This window comes from Acartia tonsa, chromosome 11 (genome assembly GCF_053477335.1).
Source record: "Acartia tonsa isolate MP-2025a chromosome 11, ASM5347733v1, whole genome shotgun sequence".
Taxonomy (NCBI): domain Eukaryota; kingdom Metazoa; phylum Arthropoda; class Copepoda; order Calanoida; family Acartiidae; genus Acartia; species Acartia tonsa.
Genome location: NC_137270.1, coordinates 29,339,179 through 29,352,680, shown reverse-complemented (window position 1 = coordinate 29,352,680; position 13,502 = coordinate 29,339,179). Strand labels below are relative to the sequence as shown.

Sequence of the window (13,502 nt, the reverse complement as noted above, 5' to 3'; positions counted from 1 at the left end):
ACATTAACTATTGTTGAGTGTCAGAACTGAATATACAAAATATGAAAATATAAGGTTTGACAAAATTATACGTAAATTTGTTCCAAAACTTATTAAATGCAGAATTCTGTTTAAGGACATACTGAATTTTAATACTTAATTATAGAGATGCTTCGCTCATAATATTGTACCTTATTGTAATAGGAATCAGTAATCAAAAAATCAGATCAATCTGATGATTTTATCACAAAAAAATTGTTATTAAAAAAGTAAAAAAAACAACATGTTTAAAATGGACGTACGGACATTCTGGTAACGATTATAGAGTTGCTACGCTTTCTAAATCGTACCTAACTACTACAGAAATCACCATGCAAAATTTGAAATCGATAGGACAATTCTAACATGCCTAAATTAACGAATTAAAGCTAACTATCTCGGACGGACGGACGGACCGACCCTAATTATAGAAAAGCTTCGCTTTTAAAAATTCTTTGGGGGGAAATTTTTTTTTTTGGGGGGGATAGTCGATCCCACTATTTTAATTTTAGTTTAAAAAAGAAAAGAAAATTAAAAAAAAAAAAAATTCCTCATTTTTTTGGGGGGGTTGGGGGTGTCCCACCCCCTAAGAAAATAGTTATAAACCTTCCTGGGACCTATGAGAAGCTACCCTGTAAAGGAGAACCCGATCGGATCAGCGGTTAGTGAGATCCTTCGCTACAAACAAACAGACAAACAGACAGACAAACAAACAGACAGACATACATCGTTTTACTTTGTATTATAGATTTCAATATTATATAGTAGAAGTCTCAACAAAGAATTCCGTTTATAAAGAATCTTTGTAAAAATGTGTCTTATTAATTTTTGCAACATAGATTTCATGTCTTCTGTTGCATTACAGACATACTGTAGCAACTATAAGTAAGTTGTAGAACAGGAGTTTCACCAAATAATGAGCTTACTTTCTATGATATGAGTCGAAAAAATCAAAAGTATTGCCCATTTAAGCGTTACCGACTGACTGACGAACAAAGTAAATTATATTATGGATGCTCAAAAATTTGTTGAGAGTAGTAAGTTTTCCCCTTTCATGCGTCCTTGATCTTAGCAATATAAATAATTTAATTCAATTTGCCCCTAATGACCCCTTAAGTTCGCATGCCATTGATAGTTTTCTTTAAAAAAAAAATTACTTCAAAGCAAAAGCTAATCTCTTATTTTTAAATCAACTTTAGTTTTCTTTATTCTTTACCTAACAGAGTTTTAATCCTTATACCATGAATATGCGCAGAATACCGCTGAACATTTTAAAGTGTAAAGATAGAGAGAGACGGAGAAAATGGAGAGGGGGGAGGGGGTAGTAGAGAAAAAGGCTTAACAACAATCACAAAAGGGGAAAAAGGGAAAGTATGGAAGAAAAACAAAAATAATAAAACTTAAAAAATGAAAGACGGAATAAAACATAAACAAGTGTAGTCTGTGATTTTCCATTTAATTATAGATTTGTTACTAACTTGATTATTTTAGTCATCTTTTAACTTTTCATTAACAATTTCATATTTCAGAAGTTTTTATTAATATTATTTTTCACTGCATATGTTTGTGTCATGAATTCTCAGTGTTATATCTGGTAATATTTTTAATAAAAATAATTAGCAGCGAATATATTCTATGACTAGCGTCTGTACACCATAACGTCAGAAATATAATAATAGTAAAATTCTAATTAAAATGCCTTGTACAATTTAACGATTGATAAAGAGTTCTTAAATTTTTATTAAAAAATCATTTTTATTGCATGAATTTCCCTATAATTATAAGTTAAATTGGTTAATTTTCTTTTCTGGAAATCTAAATTCTTTTTGAATAGGTAAAGTGAATTAATTTCGGGACTAAAATCAATACATACAGTATAAATGACAGAAACTTAAGCTAGTACAATTTTCAATGGCCTGTCTTTAATTATTTCAATCAGGATTTTGTATTTCCAATTTAGAGGAAGATTTATTTATATTCAAATTACTTACCTACTTTTCCAAGTATGACATTTATAACTTTTTTAACATGTTTTTTTTTCCCGTTTTATTTAGAAATGTATGAAGAACCCTTTACTGTAGAACGAGGACGAGCCGCTTTAACCGCAATTCTGTCGGCGCTTGAAAATCAGGTTTATTTGTTTGTTTTATAATTGGTGGGGCTATTTTTTCTATGTAGAAAGGGCATTTGTCTTTACCTTTCCACCAGCTCATACCAATAACGAGATTAATTCGGCAAGAAATCACGAAACCTATACGTGTTTTTCAGCTGTCGTTGGGGGCAACACATCGTAAAATTGACGACCTCTCAATTTGCCCCACAAATATTATTTTATGTTTATTTCCCTTGTTGGTTATACCTTATTCCTGCCTTTCCACCAATTCAATTTTTTTTTAAGCCTTTTCGTCATTTTGTGGCTGGCCACATTGACCACTAAAACTACGAAAATTATGATCTCCAAAAAGTTTGTCCGTATGGCTGTCATCAAGGACGTCCAAGCTTTAATTTTTAGAGGGTTAAAATGAGGGGTTTCAAAGGTTTGAGTGGACAATCTAATTTTTATTTTTAGGGGGTTGTTAAAATGAGGGGATTCAAAGTTTGATGGGTGTAGGGAATACCTCTTATCCCCCCCCCCCCCTGTACGTCTGTGACTGTCAGTCCCATATTTTGAAATTATATTATAATATTTTAGCCGTAGGTACACTTTGCCTCAAATCAAATCTAACAAATGTCTCCCCTTATATTTCAAACAAATTGAAAAGGGGGGGGGGATTACATTAACTCGGCTTTGTGTTAATTTCATTTATTTTTAGGATGCCACTGGTCGCCTCGGGGTTGCAAAAGAAGAGGCTGGAAATAATATGATCAAATATCACCAGACTGTTTTCCCTATTTGTATAGAAATTCAGCTGGCGGTTATCTCACAGTTTGGCTTCAGACCAGACGGAGAGGTAACTAATATTTGTGGTCTTTTTTTTCTCATTTTAGAAATGAGATAAAACCATGTTCTGAGTGTTAGTTTTACGTCATAGTATCTTATGTTATACACGTCATAAGTCTTGCGGCTTAATTAGAAGTATTTTATTTTAGGTTTGTAAAGTATATAGCTTAAGTAAGAAGAAGTGCATCAGCCCATAAACAACGCATAATCATTTTAACAGTAGGAACTGAACTCTCAGACAATGACCAATGCCATGAAACCACGTTATCATGCATTGATAATAATTACAGCAAGTATATTTTTGTACATTAGTGTTTTGCAAATAGTAGTTTACAGATGATTATTTACTGATGGTTCAGTTCCTACTTCCTAGGTCCAACTTTACAATTTTGTAGGTTGTCCTGGTCCAAGGAATAAAAATTTGACTCAGCATAGAAAACATAAAATAAATTAACACATGTTTCAAACTGTTTGCAACTTAAAATTAATTTATAATTCATATGATATTTGTTTCAGGGAATTATTCAATTTAACCAGCATATCAAGCTACTAGAACGTGAAGATTCCGAAGTAGCGAGGCTGGCTCTGCTTGTTAAAAATTATCTTATTCCACCCTTGAACATGCCTGCTATGAATATGCCTCATCCAAGATAAAACAAATATAAATCTCGAGAGTTTTTAAAACAGTGATATTCAAATTTATACCAGTGAATCGAAAGTATTAAAAAGATTTAAAGATATGAGTTCTTGGTTTTCAAATTTAAATATCTCGTCTATGATGAGAAGATCAAAGTCCGACGCAGGTTTGGCCATGACTCCCCGGCCCCCGCTGGTTCAAGCTGCCCCCAGTTTTGATCTGGACTGCGTCCCAGAGGAAATTTGTTCATCTCATTAATTTTTTCAGACACCGCCAAGTCAAATCATAAATATGCGTCCCTAGCTTAGCCACTTAAGATTGGTTAAAAGTTTAGGTTTCAGTAGGGTTTTAATTTTCAATTCTAAAATACGAGACTCGAGCAAGAAAACCACAGAATCATGACACTTTCTAACTTTTTGTTAATAAAAAAGAAGTGGTTACAGCAATATTACACATTTATAAATTAAAGAGCCACGAGTAAAGAGCGTCATTCATTAATATGAGACAACTGCCATAATTTAAACTGGCGAGAGTGAGGAAATAACGAGGAGCTCCAATGAAATATCGCTGTGTATACTTGAACGTAAAGCTTATGCTGTCCCTATACAAAAGTGTATCGTTTTCTCCAGGAGTCTTAGGTTTAAACTCTAAAAAACTATGGCTAATCAACAAATGTACGTACGGACGGACTGGCCCCAAATTATAGAAAAATATTAAGAAAGAAAAATACTTTCCCATAATAACCAAGTACCTAAATAATTTGGTTTTATTTTTAAAGAGCGAATATAGGTTGAATATGATATGGGCTTAAAATTTAGATGCAATTCTATACTTTTAGAATATCTATGCCAAATTTAAAAATTCAAAAAAATCCTTAAGTAGATATTGCTATTTTAGTGGTAAACTCGACATAAAATGGCTTTTTTATACTTGATAAGACTTTTTTTTTTGACTATTTTGCTTAAGTTTAATTGACTATTACATTGGCACGCATCTTAAATACTAATTTAAATGTTTTTTTTTTAGATTATATACTATTTTATTCAAGGGTGGGGGGGAGGGGGTTTAATGCAACCATCTCGTAATCAGTGAGCAAATGGCACTTAAAATTCGAATTTCCATCTGAACTTTTGCATGAGTAATCCTTGGTAGGTCTATTTTCCCTAAATCGAACAAAAAGTTGGAAAAGTAATTGCTGGCGGCTCAGCCGTTTAGCCGTTTTTTGCCTATTTTCAGGGTAAAATCACCATTAATTATGTAGGAATCAACGTTTTAAAACATATTTTTGGTTTAATTCATATTAATTGATAGCAATAACCATTTTTAAAACTTCTAGTACCAACAGCTACCGTCTAGAACTGTTTGATAGTATTTTGGAATGGAAAAGAGTATTATGTGGAGATAGGTTTCGTGACTAATTTGCAATATAGATATCAAAAAAAATGGCAAAACGGCTGAGTCGCCAGCAGTTAGCCATTACTTTTCCAACTTTTTGTTCGATTTAGGGAAAATAGACCTACCAAGGATAACTCATGCAAAATTTCAGATTGAAATTCGAATTCTAAGTGCCATTTGCTCACTGATTACGAGATGGTTGAATAAACCCCCACCCCCCCTTTTTAAATAACGTAAAATATTTTGTGTAAGAGTGCATCAGGAGTATTGACTAGGGTAAATAATACGTTTTAAAGTTTATTTTCTGTACAAAGATCATTGATTAATTCTCGATGATACAGTGTGTTTTTTTTATGATAACTTTTTTGAAAGCAATTTTACCCCACTTATAGTTATCAGAATTTAATGATTAATGGCTTATTTTCTTCGTTTTTTAATGCAATTAATAGAACACCATAAAAATATTTCAGCTTTTATTTAAAAAGTACAGTAAAATCTAAAATTCAAAACTTAGGTGTCAACGTCTAAAAATGGTTTTAGCGCATTTTTCTTAAGTTCAAATATTTAACCTTTTGCAAGAATGGCTGCTAAACACTTAAAAGTTGAGATATAAAGCTAAAAATGTATACAGATACTATTAGGGACATGTACTAGAACATATCAAAGTTTGAAGGAGGGAGGTAGTACTGGCCCACCAAAGTCGACTACAGAAAATCCAATTTTTTTTCTTGCAAAGGGTAGAAGATTTAGGCATTAGAAAAATGCGCTAAAACCATTTTTAGATGTTGACACCTAAGTTTTAAATTTTAGATTTTACAGTAATTTTTAAATGACAACTGAAATAATTTTTTGTTGTTCTATAAATTGCATTAAACAATAAAGAAAATAAGCCATCAATCATAAAATTCTGATAACTATAAGTGGGGTAAAATTGCTTTTAAAAAAGTTCTCATAAAAAAAAACATTGTATAAATACCCTAAAATACGCATTTTTCAACACACACACGAACACACACGAATCGAATGCAAAATTTTCTCCAGAAAAAAATAAAAGACAAAAGAAACAATGTTCACCTATTATTTTTGTCCCCTTTAAATTAATTATAACAATTACCATATAATTTTCATACTTACATGAAATAAAATTTCTCCTGTAAAGGTTTAAAAAAAAATAAAATTTATATACTTTATACTTTGTTGGGGAATATTGTTAAGGAAGAAACAATCCAAGATACAAACAAATCTATTGATAACTGGTTTCCACTTTATTACGACTATCATTTTACGAAAGCTTTTTATTTCAACCTTCCGACGAAGCCTTGTGTGATGCTAGGGTGTTTGGAGTTCTCAGGAAACCACACTAATTACATAAAATTATCTTGAGATTTCCAGGTTTCAAGCTATAAACAGACTTATACAATTGGATATGTCAATATCTTTAAGTTATTTATAATCTATGGAATGGCACGGTTTTTTTTAGCCCATATCATATTTAACCTATATTCGCCCTTTAAGTATTTACTTTTAGGAAAACTTACCTAGTCGGCTTCATTTTAAAATAAATGCATTTTTCCCTTTATGAAATTTCTTGTTATTTCTCTTGCAATGATAATAAAATCTTTTTACTTATTTTATTTTGTCTGTCAGTTTGTCTATGATGGAATAATATTTTCTTAAAAATAAAAAAATGAAATAGTAAATTTTTCTCTCACAAATGCATTCTTAAAAAAATGAGATGACCATTATTTTGAAAACCAATAGGTTGATGGAGAATCTGAAATTCTTAGGATGGATGAAATATTGTTCCTAAGTAATAATTTACCCGCCAGAGTTCTAGGTAGCTATTTAGTTATGTCAGAGATAGGAATAGTTATTTCTCTTATCGCAATTTATTCTCATTTGTGCGTATACTAAAATGAGTAATCTATAATACAAAGTAGAATGATGTCTGTCCGTCCGTCCGTCCGTCCGTCCGTCTGTCCGTCTGAAGCTTAAGTTCTCGGTAACCACTGAACCGATCGGATTCTACTCTTCAGGGTATATACCTATTGGTCCTGCGGTGGTTTTAAGCTATTTTCTTGGGGGGTGGGACACCCCCAACCCCCCCAAAAACAAAAAAAATCCCCCCCCCTTTTTTTTTTTTTTTTTTTTTTTTTTTTTTTTTTTACAAATTTTACGAATTTTATGAATTTTACGAATTTTACGAATTTTACGAATTTTACGAATTTTACGAATTTTACGAAATTTACGAATTTTACGAATTTCGCGAATTTAATCGCAAAATGTTTTCCTGCTGGGTAGGTGCGAAAATTTGTGATCCTGGGTAAGTAATAGAAGATGTAATTATACCTCTTGGGGCAAAGCCCCTAGAGGCTAGGGGCGAAGCCACTAGTTATTAGATAAGGTACTGGTTGATCGGGCTTTCGGACCCTCGGGCCAAATACCACTGGTATTAATTTTATGGTTTTTATTTTATTATTCATAGAAAATTGTCTATAATACATACAATACATGATTTTTAAGTATGCCAAAGAACCAGTTTTATTACAGCAGATATTAATCGGTTTCTTAGCCATAATGAATTGAATTTTATCCCTGGACTAAAAATCATATTTCCGCCTGCGGAATCTTAAAATTATTGAGAGAGGAAGATTAAACTTTGCACTTCGAACTTTCCCTTTAATAATTTTAAACAAAGAATTTTGTTTTGGTTAGGGGAGTTTAATTGATCATTGTATCCCTGTATCTCTTGAGTGTAATATAGGTTGATTATATGTGAAAGTAAATAGTTTATTGCCCAACACATATTAATACTCAACGTGTTTAATACTGAAAACTCATTAGGTAGGTATAATATGTATATTGTATAATAGAATAAAATTGTTGTAAATATATACGAGATTTTCTAATGGTTAACACAATTTTTACTATTTCCTAAATCCTAAAAATCCAAATTTTGAAAATTATTCAAATGTTATTTGTTAACTAGACTCTTAAAAGATTACTCAAATATGTACTACAGGACTAAAGATATTTTCTTTGTAGGTGCTGATTGGCGACTTACATACTCCACATCACTTCATGGCTACAGTTTAGCCAATGTTTACAGGAATGTTATTATTAGTTTTTATATTTATTTTTACTTTTTTTTCCATATTGATAAACACGAATTTATAGGTAATGTTAACTTATACCATACAGTTTTTTTCTTTATGTACAAGCAGGGAAGGTAATTCCAATGCACAGGGATTTGACAATGCAGTCGACTTTTAAAAAGTACAATGTTTGTGTGTAGCCATAGTTTCTTTGTGACAGGACAGAATGTCTAATCTTAAGAATAATATCAAAATTGTAGAAAATTTCAGCAAGAGCGAAGTCCCACTCTTATAGCGGTGTTGGACACTAATGATCAACTCTTTGGTGCTTTAATTTCAGAGAACATAAGGTAAAATTTCTTTTACTAAAAATAGAAGAAAAGCAAAACTTCTCCTCTCATCTTCCTCATTTTATGATGTCACTGGAATCAAAAGTGACACAAAAAAAATGTAGTTTGGTCTTCGTCTACGGATCCAATGATTGACATAGACTAACAGACATATAAATATCGATCTCTGTTCATGAACTATAGATAATTTTTCTTGGGTAAATTATTGTTGCAAACTTAGAAATATGTAAGTGATAGTCAACAGTATATTGCTTTCTAAAGAAGGTTGCTAGGTACCTAGGTAAATATTTTCCAATTAATTTAAGTAATGTTTAGAATGGACGAACATTTTTATGGAACTGGAGAGAGCTTTCTGTTCAGTCTGAGGCCAAAACGTCAGATTTACAGTTGGAGCGGAGAAAATCAACTATTTGTACAGGAATCAAGCTTTATAAATAGGTTTTATTTTGATGTGGAGAGGAAATATTTCATTTAATTTGTTTAGGCCACAGTTATCATTAGACCTATTTTTGAGTAAGCGATCTACTCGTATTTTAAATATAGTAACGTTAAGGCTATCAAAACCTGATACCTACTGCATCTGTATCTTGATTTGAATATGACTTATCTATAATACGGCCACATAAATTCTAACTTGTCTGCTTAAGACAAATTAAAAAATAAAGCTCATATTTTAGTCTTATAATGTTTCTTCAAGCATTGGTTCATTTTATCTCGTCTACATTTATTATATATTATTTTAAAACAAACAAGTCATGTTATTCAGTTTTTATAAAAACATTTATGAAAAGAAATTTAAAGTTTGTGTGGTTCTAGGGAACACTGGAAAGCTTTATTGTTGGTGCTGGAGATGGTCATTTTGGTCTTTTCATTGATAGTAATTTATATAAGGTACCTTATAATTTTTTTTTGTAAAACTATATATTACCTGCTATGATATGCAGTTCTTATCATTAAATAGAAAAAAAATATGAGGATCAATAGTTTTCAGTTCAAATGTATTTTGGGAAGCTTGCCCTTTCAATGTTATAGTAATCAATCCTCCTACTTTCAATTTAAGTTTTTATTATAAAGTAAAAAATAGTGACCTGGCTTTCCAAGACCCATGAAAAGTTACACTGTAGAGGAGAACCATATCGGATCAGCGGTTAGCAAGATCTTTTGGGACACCGAGACATATCCTTTACTTTTATATAATACTAGCGGCTATGCCCCTAGAGGCCTCTAGTGGCACTTTAAATGTTTTTTTTTATTTCAAATACCTAATTTGAGAAATAAGGGGGGAAGGGGGGAGTTCTGACACATTTGTTGTTTTTTCTTCAAATATGTGAATAACATATTACATATACTGTACTACAGAGACCACTTGGAGGCCTGGAGCTCCTGAACCTGGAGGCCTATATAAAAAATCTTAAAACTTGGGAAAATTCATCATATAAGAATGATTTTATCTTTTATAACCTATCCTCTCAGTCCAAAGATAAAACCTATATACCAGGTTTACGCAAATGTGTCAGAACTCCCCCCCCCATTCTATGTTGCGTTCATGTCTTTACGGAAATTTTTTTCTTCGATTTTTAAAAGTATTTCTCTTGGGAGGGTGGTGGTAACCTCTCCCAAAATAGTTATAAACCTTCCCGGGACCTATGATAATCTACCCTGTTAAGGAGAACCCGATCGGTTCAGCGGTTAGCGAGATCCTTCAGTACAAACGTACAAACATATAAACACACAGACATCCTGTTACTTTATTATAAGGATTTATTGTTTTAGGGTCGTACCCAGGCCTGTGAAACTTACAACAACCTCCCATTGGCAGGAAATAAAGAAGATTTTCATATTAAAACCATAGAATGTTGGACTTTTTCTTAATAGAAACATCATTGATTAATTATATATATTTGAGTACCAAGGAATTGATTGAAGTTAGAGTACAGAAACAGGATGTTTCTATGTGAATAAATGATGTTAGCTATCGAAATACTTAAAACAATAATATTCGTTGAATTATAAGTCTTTAAAAATTATTTTGCCTGCAGTTAAGTACATCTACTTAACATAGTAATAAAGAATTTAAGAATACAAACTTCAAAGTCGTTGTTAAGCATAATCAATTACACAAAATTTTACTAATAAAGAGATAAATTTATGACTAGCCATTAAATAACTGGATCTTTTAAAGTTCTTATTTGTGTTTTTATTATGTAAACTTTAGTACAATGATGGAAGCTACATGTATAATGGATAATGCTTTTAACAAATTCCTGTTTTAGGTAACATTATTTATTGTCCGGTTTCTATACACTAACATGGATGAATCCATGAGTATCCAAATATTTTATAATATATGTTATATTTGATGATATTTTGGCACCTCATAAAAACTCAAAGCACCTATTGTTAAAATATATTTAATTAGTAGGTACCTAAATTTAACATATAAAAAAATAAAGGAATCAATCAGGAAAATATTTTGATCTACTGTAGTTCATGGTAAAGCCTTTTTGGGAGTTAAACCTTTCCTTCTAAATAGGCTGCTTGTAGATAATGTTGAAAAATAGAGATTTGGCTAATATATACATATTCCTAGTATATCCAGTAATAGCTATGTCTGAGTGAACCCTTTGGCCAATATTATCTTTTAAAGTTTTCAGTTTTGAGAGGTGTGTTAAATTCTAGCAATATTTTACTGTGTGCTATAGCAGATCCAAATAATTTGATTTTATCGCACTTGTTTTGACAAATAATATCAATGATAAAAGTTTACATAGAAGTAGTGTCTTTCATGAATACACCTTTTAGATTAGTAATAAAATATAAATCAATAAAAGAATCAATCATACTTATTTTATTTTCTACTTAGATACTGATTTTACTCCTTGATTTAATTTTTTAAAAAGAATTAAATGTCTAAAACTGTTTTGCCCAAAGATAAAAACAAGATCTGATTATAGCTTTTCTTTTATTTTCTCATATTCATTCGAATCCGGTGGATAGGAACCGATTCTCATCCATACGAAAAAACTATGTCTAGCATCGTATTATTTCCAGCTTTCTACGAATATAAAAATGTACAATCATAAGATTAAAACCAGTTTTTTTAACACGTGCCTACGGCACCTAGGGGCTAAAAAAATGGTTTTAATCTTATAATTGTACATTCTATATCCGCGGAAAGCCGTTTATAATACGATGCGAGAAATAACTATTACAGAATCTGATTATTTGCGTTTTTATATAATGCGTATAGTAATTCAGAAAAATATATTATTCTACTTATGAATTTTTTAGTTTTATGATATTCTATTAAAAATATTTGTTGTTAATGAGATAATTATACCTATAAAAATGTGATATTTTTGCTATTTATAATTTATATTATGATAAAGATTGTTTATGTTTAATTGATTATTCGAATAATTTTTAAAGTGCAGTGATTATTCATAGACTTTCATAGACAATATGCACAGTTCTAAACTGCAAAAATTTAGTTTGAAATTCCCATTCTTAATTAAACCAATTACATCTATCTAAACAAGATGCGTATACACAATTTCTGGCAACCAGAATATTTAGAGAAATAAAATTTTTTTTTTCTTCAGAAAATTAGGTGTCAAATTTTTAAGTTTAATTTTTATCCCCTAGGAGTTTCGGCACAATCATGATTCTAAATTTAAAATACTGAACAAGTTCCTCTTAAAACCATTACTTAGAGGAGTAATTTCATGGTAATTTTTTTTCCGTTGCTTTGTTAAGGTCATTCAATTAATCATATATAGGAGTTTTATGAAAAACTTGTAAACATATATAAAATAAGAATATTTGTTTTCATTTGAATTAGTGTGAGCTCCTAGGGGATAAAATTTGAACTTGAAATTTTCAATCTTAATTTTCTTTCAAAATTTTATTATAATTGATATTCTGATCGCCAGAAATGAAATCTACATATCTTGTTTTGCTAAATGGCATTAGTCTAGTCAAGATTGGTAAATTCAAATTTCAATTTTTACTCTCCATAGTAAAGAAAGCCTAGATGTAATTACTTAAAGATGGAAACTTATGGATAAATGATTGCAGCTTAAAAACAAGGTGACCCTTGTATAAAAAAAAGAATAAGCTACATAAAAAAGCTGAATTGTTTATGAGTAACAAAAATAATCCTTTTTTTAACTATCCAAACTTTATAAGTTGAAATAATTGAAAAAATGGCCATTTATTTCTTATAAAAACCATTCTAAAATAGATAATTGTTTTTATGAAATTATATCACATGTTACAAGTAATGTTCTAAAAAAAGCTGCTCTAGTAATGATATAATATATCACACTTTTTAATAAATAAACCTAAAACATGGTTCTTTTATCAAAACTAATGTAAAAGTATACATCCCTGTTAGCATTAGAGCTGATAAATAATTCAGAAATTGGCAAGTTTTTCTTTGTTTATACGTGTATTTTGTTGTAATTGCAAAAATTAAATATTCTAAATTTAAAATTGATCAATAAATATTTTATTATTTTTTTTACAGCATTTAACTGGGTCCAAAATATCTTAATCATCATCAATGCCTTTTAGTTCTCAGCAGAATGTAGGCCATGTACAATGATTTTCCAATCTTCCTTTGATTGTGCACGGGCATTGCTGAAAGATGGAATTTTCTTATCTTTCAGTTCACTTAGGAGTTTCCTCCTCCAGGTTGTTTTTGGTCTACCTGGTTTCCTTTTTCCTATGTGGGGGTTCCAAGTCAAGGATTGATTGGTTATATCATCATGCCCTTTTCTTAGAGTTTGCCCCAACCATCTCCATTTTCTCTGTTTTATTGTCAGTTTGATGTCTGACACATCACTGCGCTCTAAAAGGTCAGCATTTGTGATATTATTTGGCCAAAAGATCTTGTGGATTCTCCTGAGACATTTATTGACATATGTCTGTAGCTTGGAGACTACTGCTGTGTTTAGGAACCAAGTTTCAGCCCCATACAGCAAAACAGAGAGAAAATTTGACTTGAACAGTCTTATCTTGGTCTTTATGGAGATGTTGTTGGAATTCCAAATTTTGTTTAAGCT

At 30.8% G+C, this 13,502-nt stretch overlaps 2 protein-coding genes across 13 annotated transcripts; both read left to right on the top strand.

Moving 5' to 3' along the window:
- Positions 1-1,484: 1,484 nt before the first annotated feature.
- On the top strand, positions 1,485-3,616 carry LOC145332775 (protein C10). The gene is made up of 4 exons (XM_080177830.1): positions 1,485-1,612; positions 2,073-2,149; positions 2,832-2,969; positions 3,476-3,616. The coding sequence occupies exons 2-4, from the start codon at positions 2,075-2,077 to the stop codon at positions 3,611-3,613; spliced, it is 351 nt and encodes a 116-aa protein (XP_080033956.1). The 5' UTR covers positions 1,485-1,612; positions 2,073-2,074; the 3' UTR covers positions 3,614-3,616.
- An 82-nt stretch (positions 3,617-3,698) lies between these two features.
- On the top strand, positions 3,699-12,957 carry LOC145332773 (TLD domain-containing protein 2-like). Of its 12 annotated transcripts, none has more exons than XR_013884305.1 (9): positions 3,699-3,834; positions 6,754-6,828; positions 8,037-8,100; positions 8,347-8,436; positions 8,752-8,855; positions 9,254-9,327; positions 10,210-11,864; positions 12,486-12,525; positions 12,625-12,957. XR_013884305.1 is itself a non-coding variant. In XM_080177829.1 (7 exons), exons 1-7 carry the CDS (start codon positions 3,699-3,701, stop codon positions 10,306-10,308), a joined length of 642 nt encoding a protein of 213 aa, XP_080033955.1. In that variant the 3' UTR covers positions 10,309-12,686. The 12 variants fall into 12 exon arrangements, 1 of the variants encoding a protein (XP_080033955.1); XR_013884306.1 differs by having other exon boundaries at positions 10,210-10,709; positions 11,651-11,926; positions 12,456-12,686; XR_013884303.1 differs by having other exon boundaries at positions 10,210-11,926; positions 12,456-12,525; positions 12,625-12,686.
- The last annotated feature ends 545 nt before the right edge of the window (positions 12,958-13,502 follow it).

Excerpts from the sequence above, each read along its gene's own strand:
- LOC145332775 (XM_080177830.1), top strand. The coding sequence starts at position 2,075 with ATGTATGAAGAACCCTTTACTGTAGAACGAGGACGAGCCGCTTTAACC. Across the intron at positions 2,150-2,831 it reads TGTCGGCGCTTGAAAATCAG|GATGCCACTGGTCGCCTCGG; the intron begins GTTTATTTGTTT and ends ATTTATTTTTAG. Across the intron at positions 2,970-3,475 it reads GCTTCAGACCAGACGGAGAG|GGAATTATTCAATTTAACCA; the intron begins GTAACTAATATT and ends TATTTGTTTCAG.
- LOC145332773 (XM_080177829.1), top strand. The coding sequence starts at position 3,699 with ATGAGTTCTTGGTTTTCAAATTTAAATATCTCGTCTATGATGAGAAGA. Across the intron at positions 8,101-8,346 it reads AGTTTAGCCAATGTTTACAG|AAAATTTCAGCAAGAGCGAA; the intron begins GAATGTTATTAT and ends TCAAAATTGTAG. Across the intron at positions 8,856-9,253 it reads AAATCAACTATTTGTACAGG|GAACACTGGAAAGCTTTATT; the intron begins AATCAAGCTTTA and ends TGTGGTTCTAGG.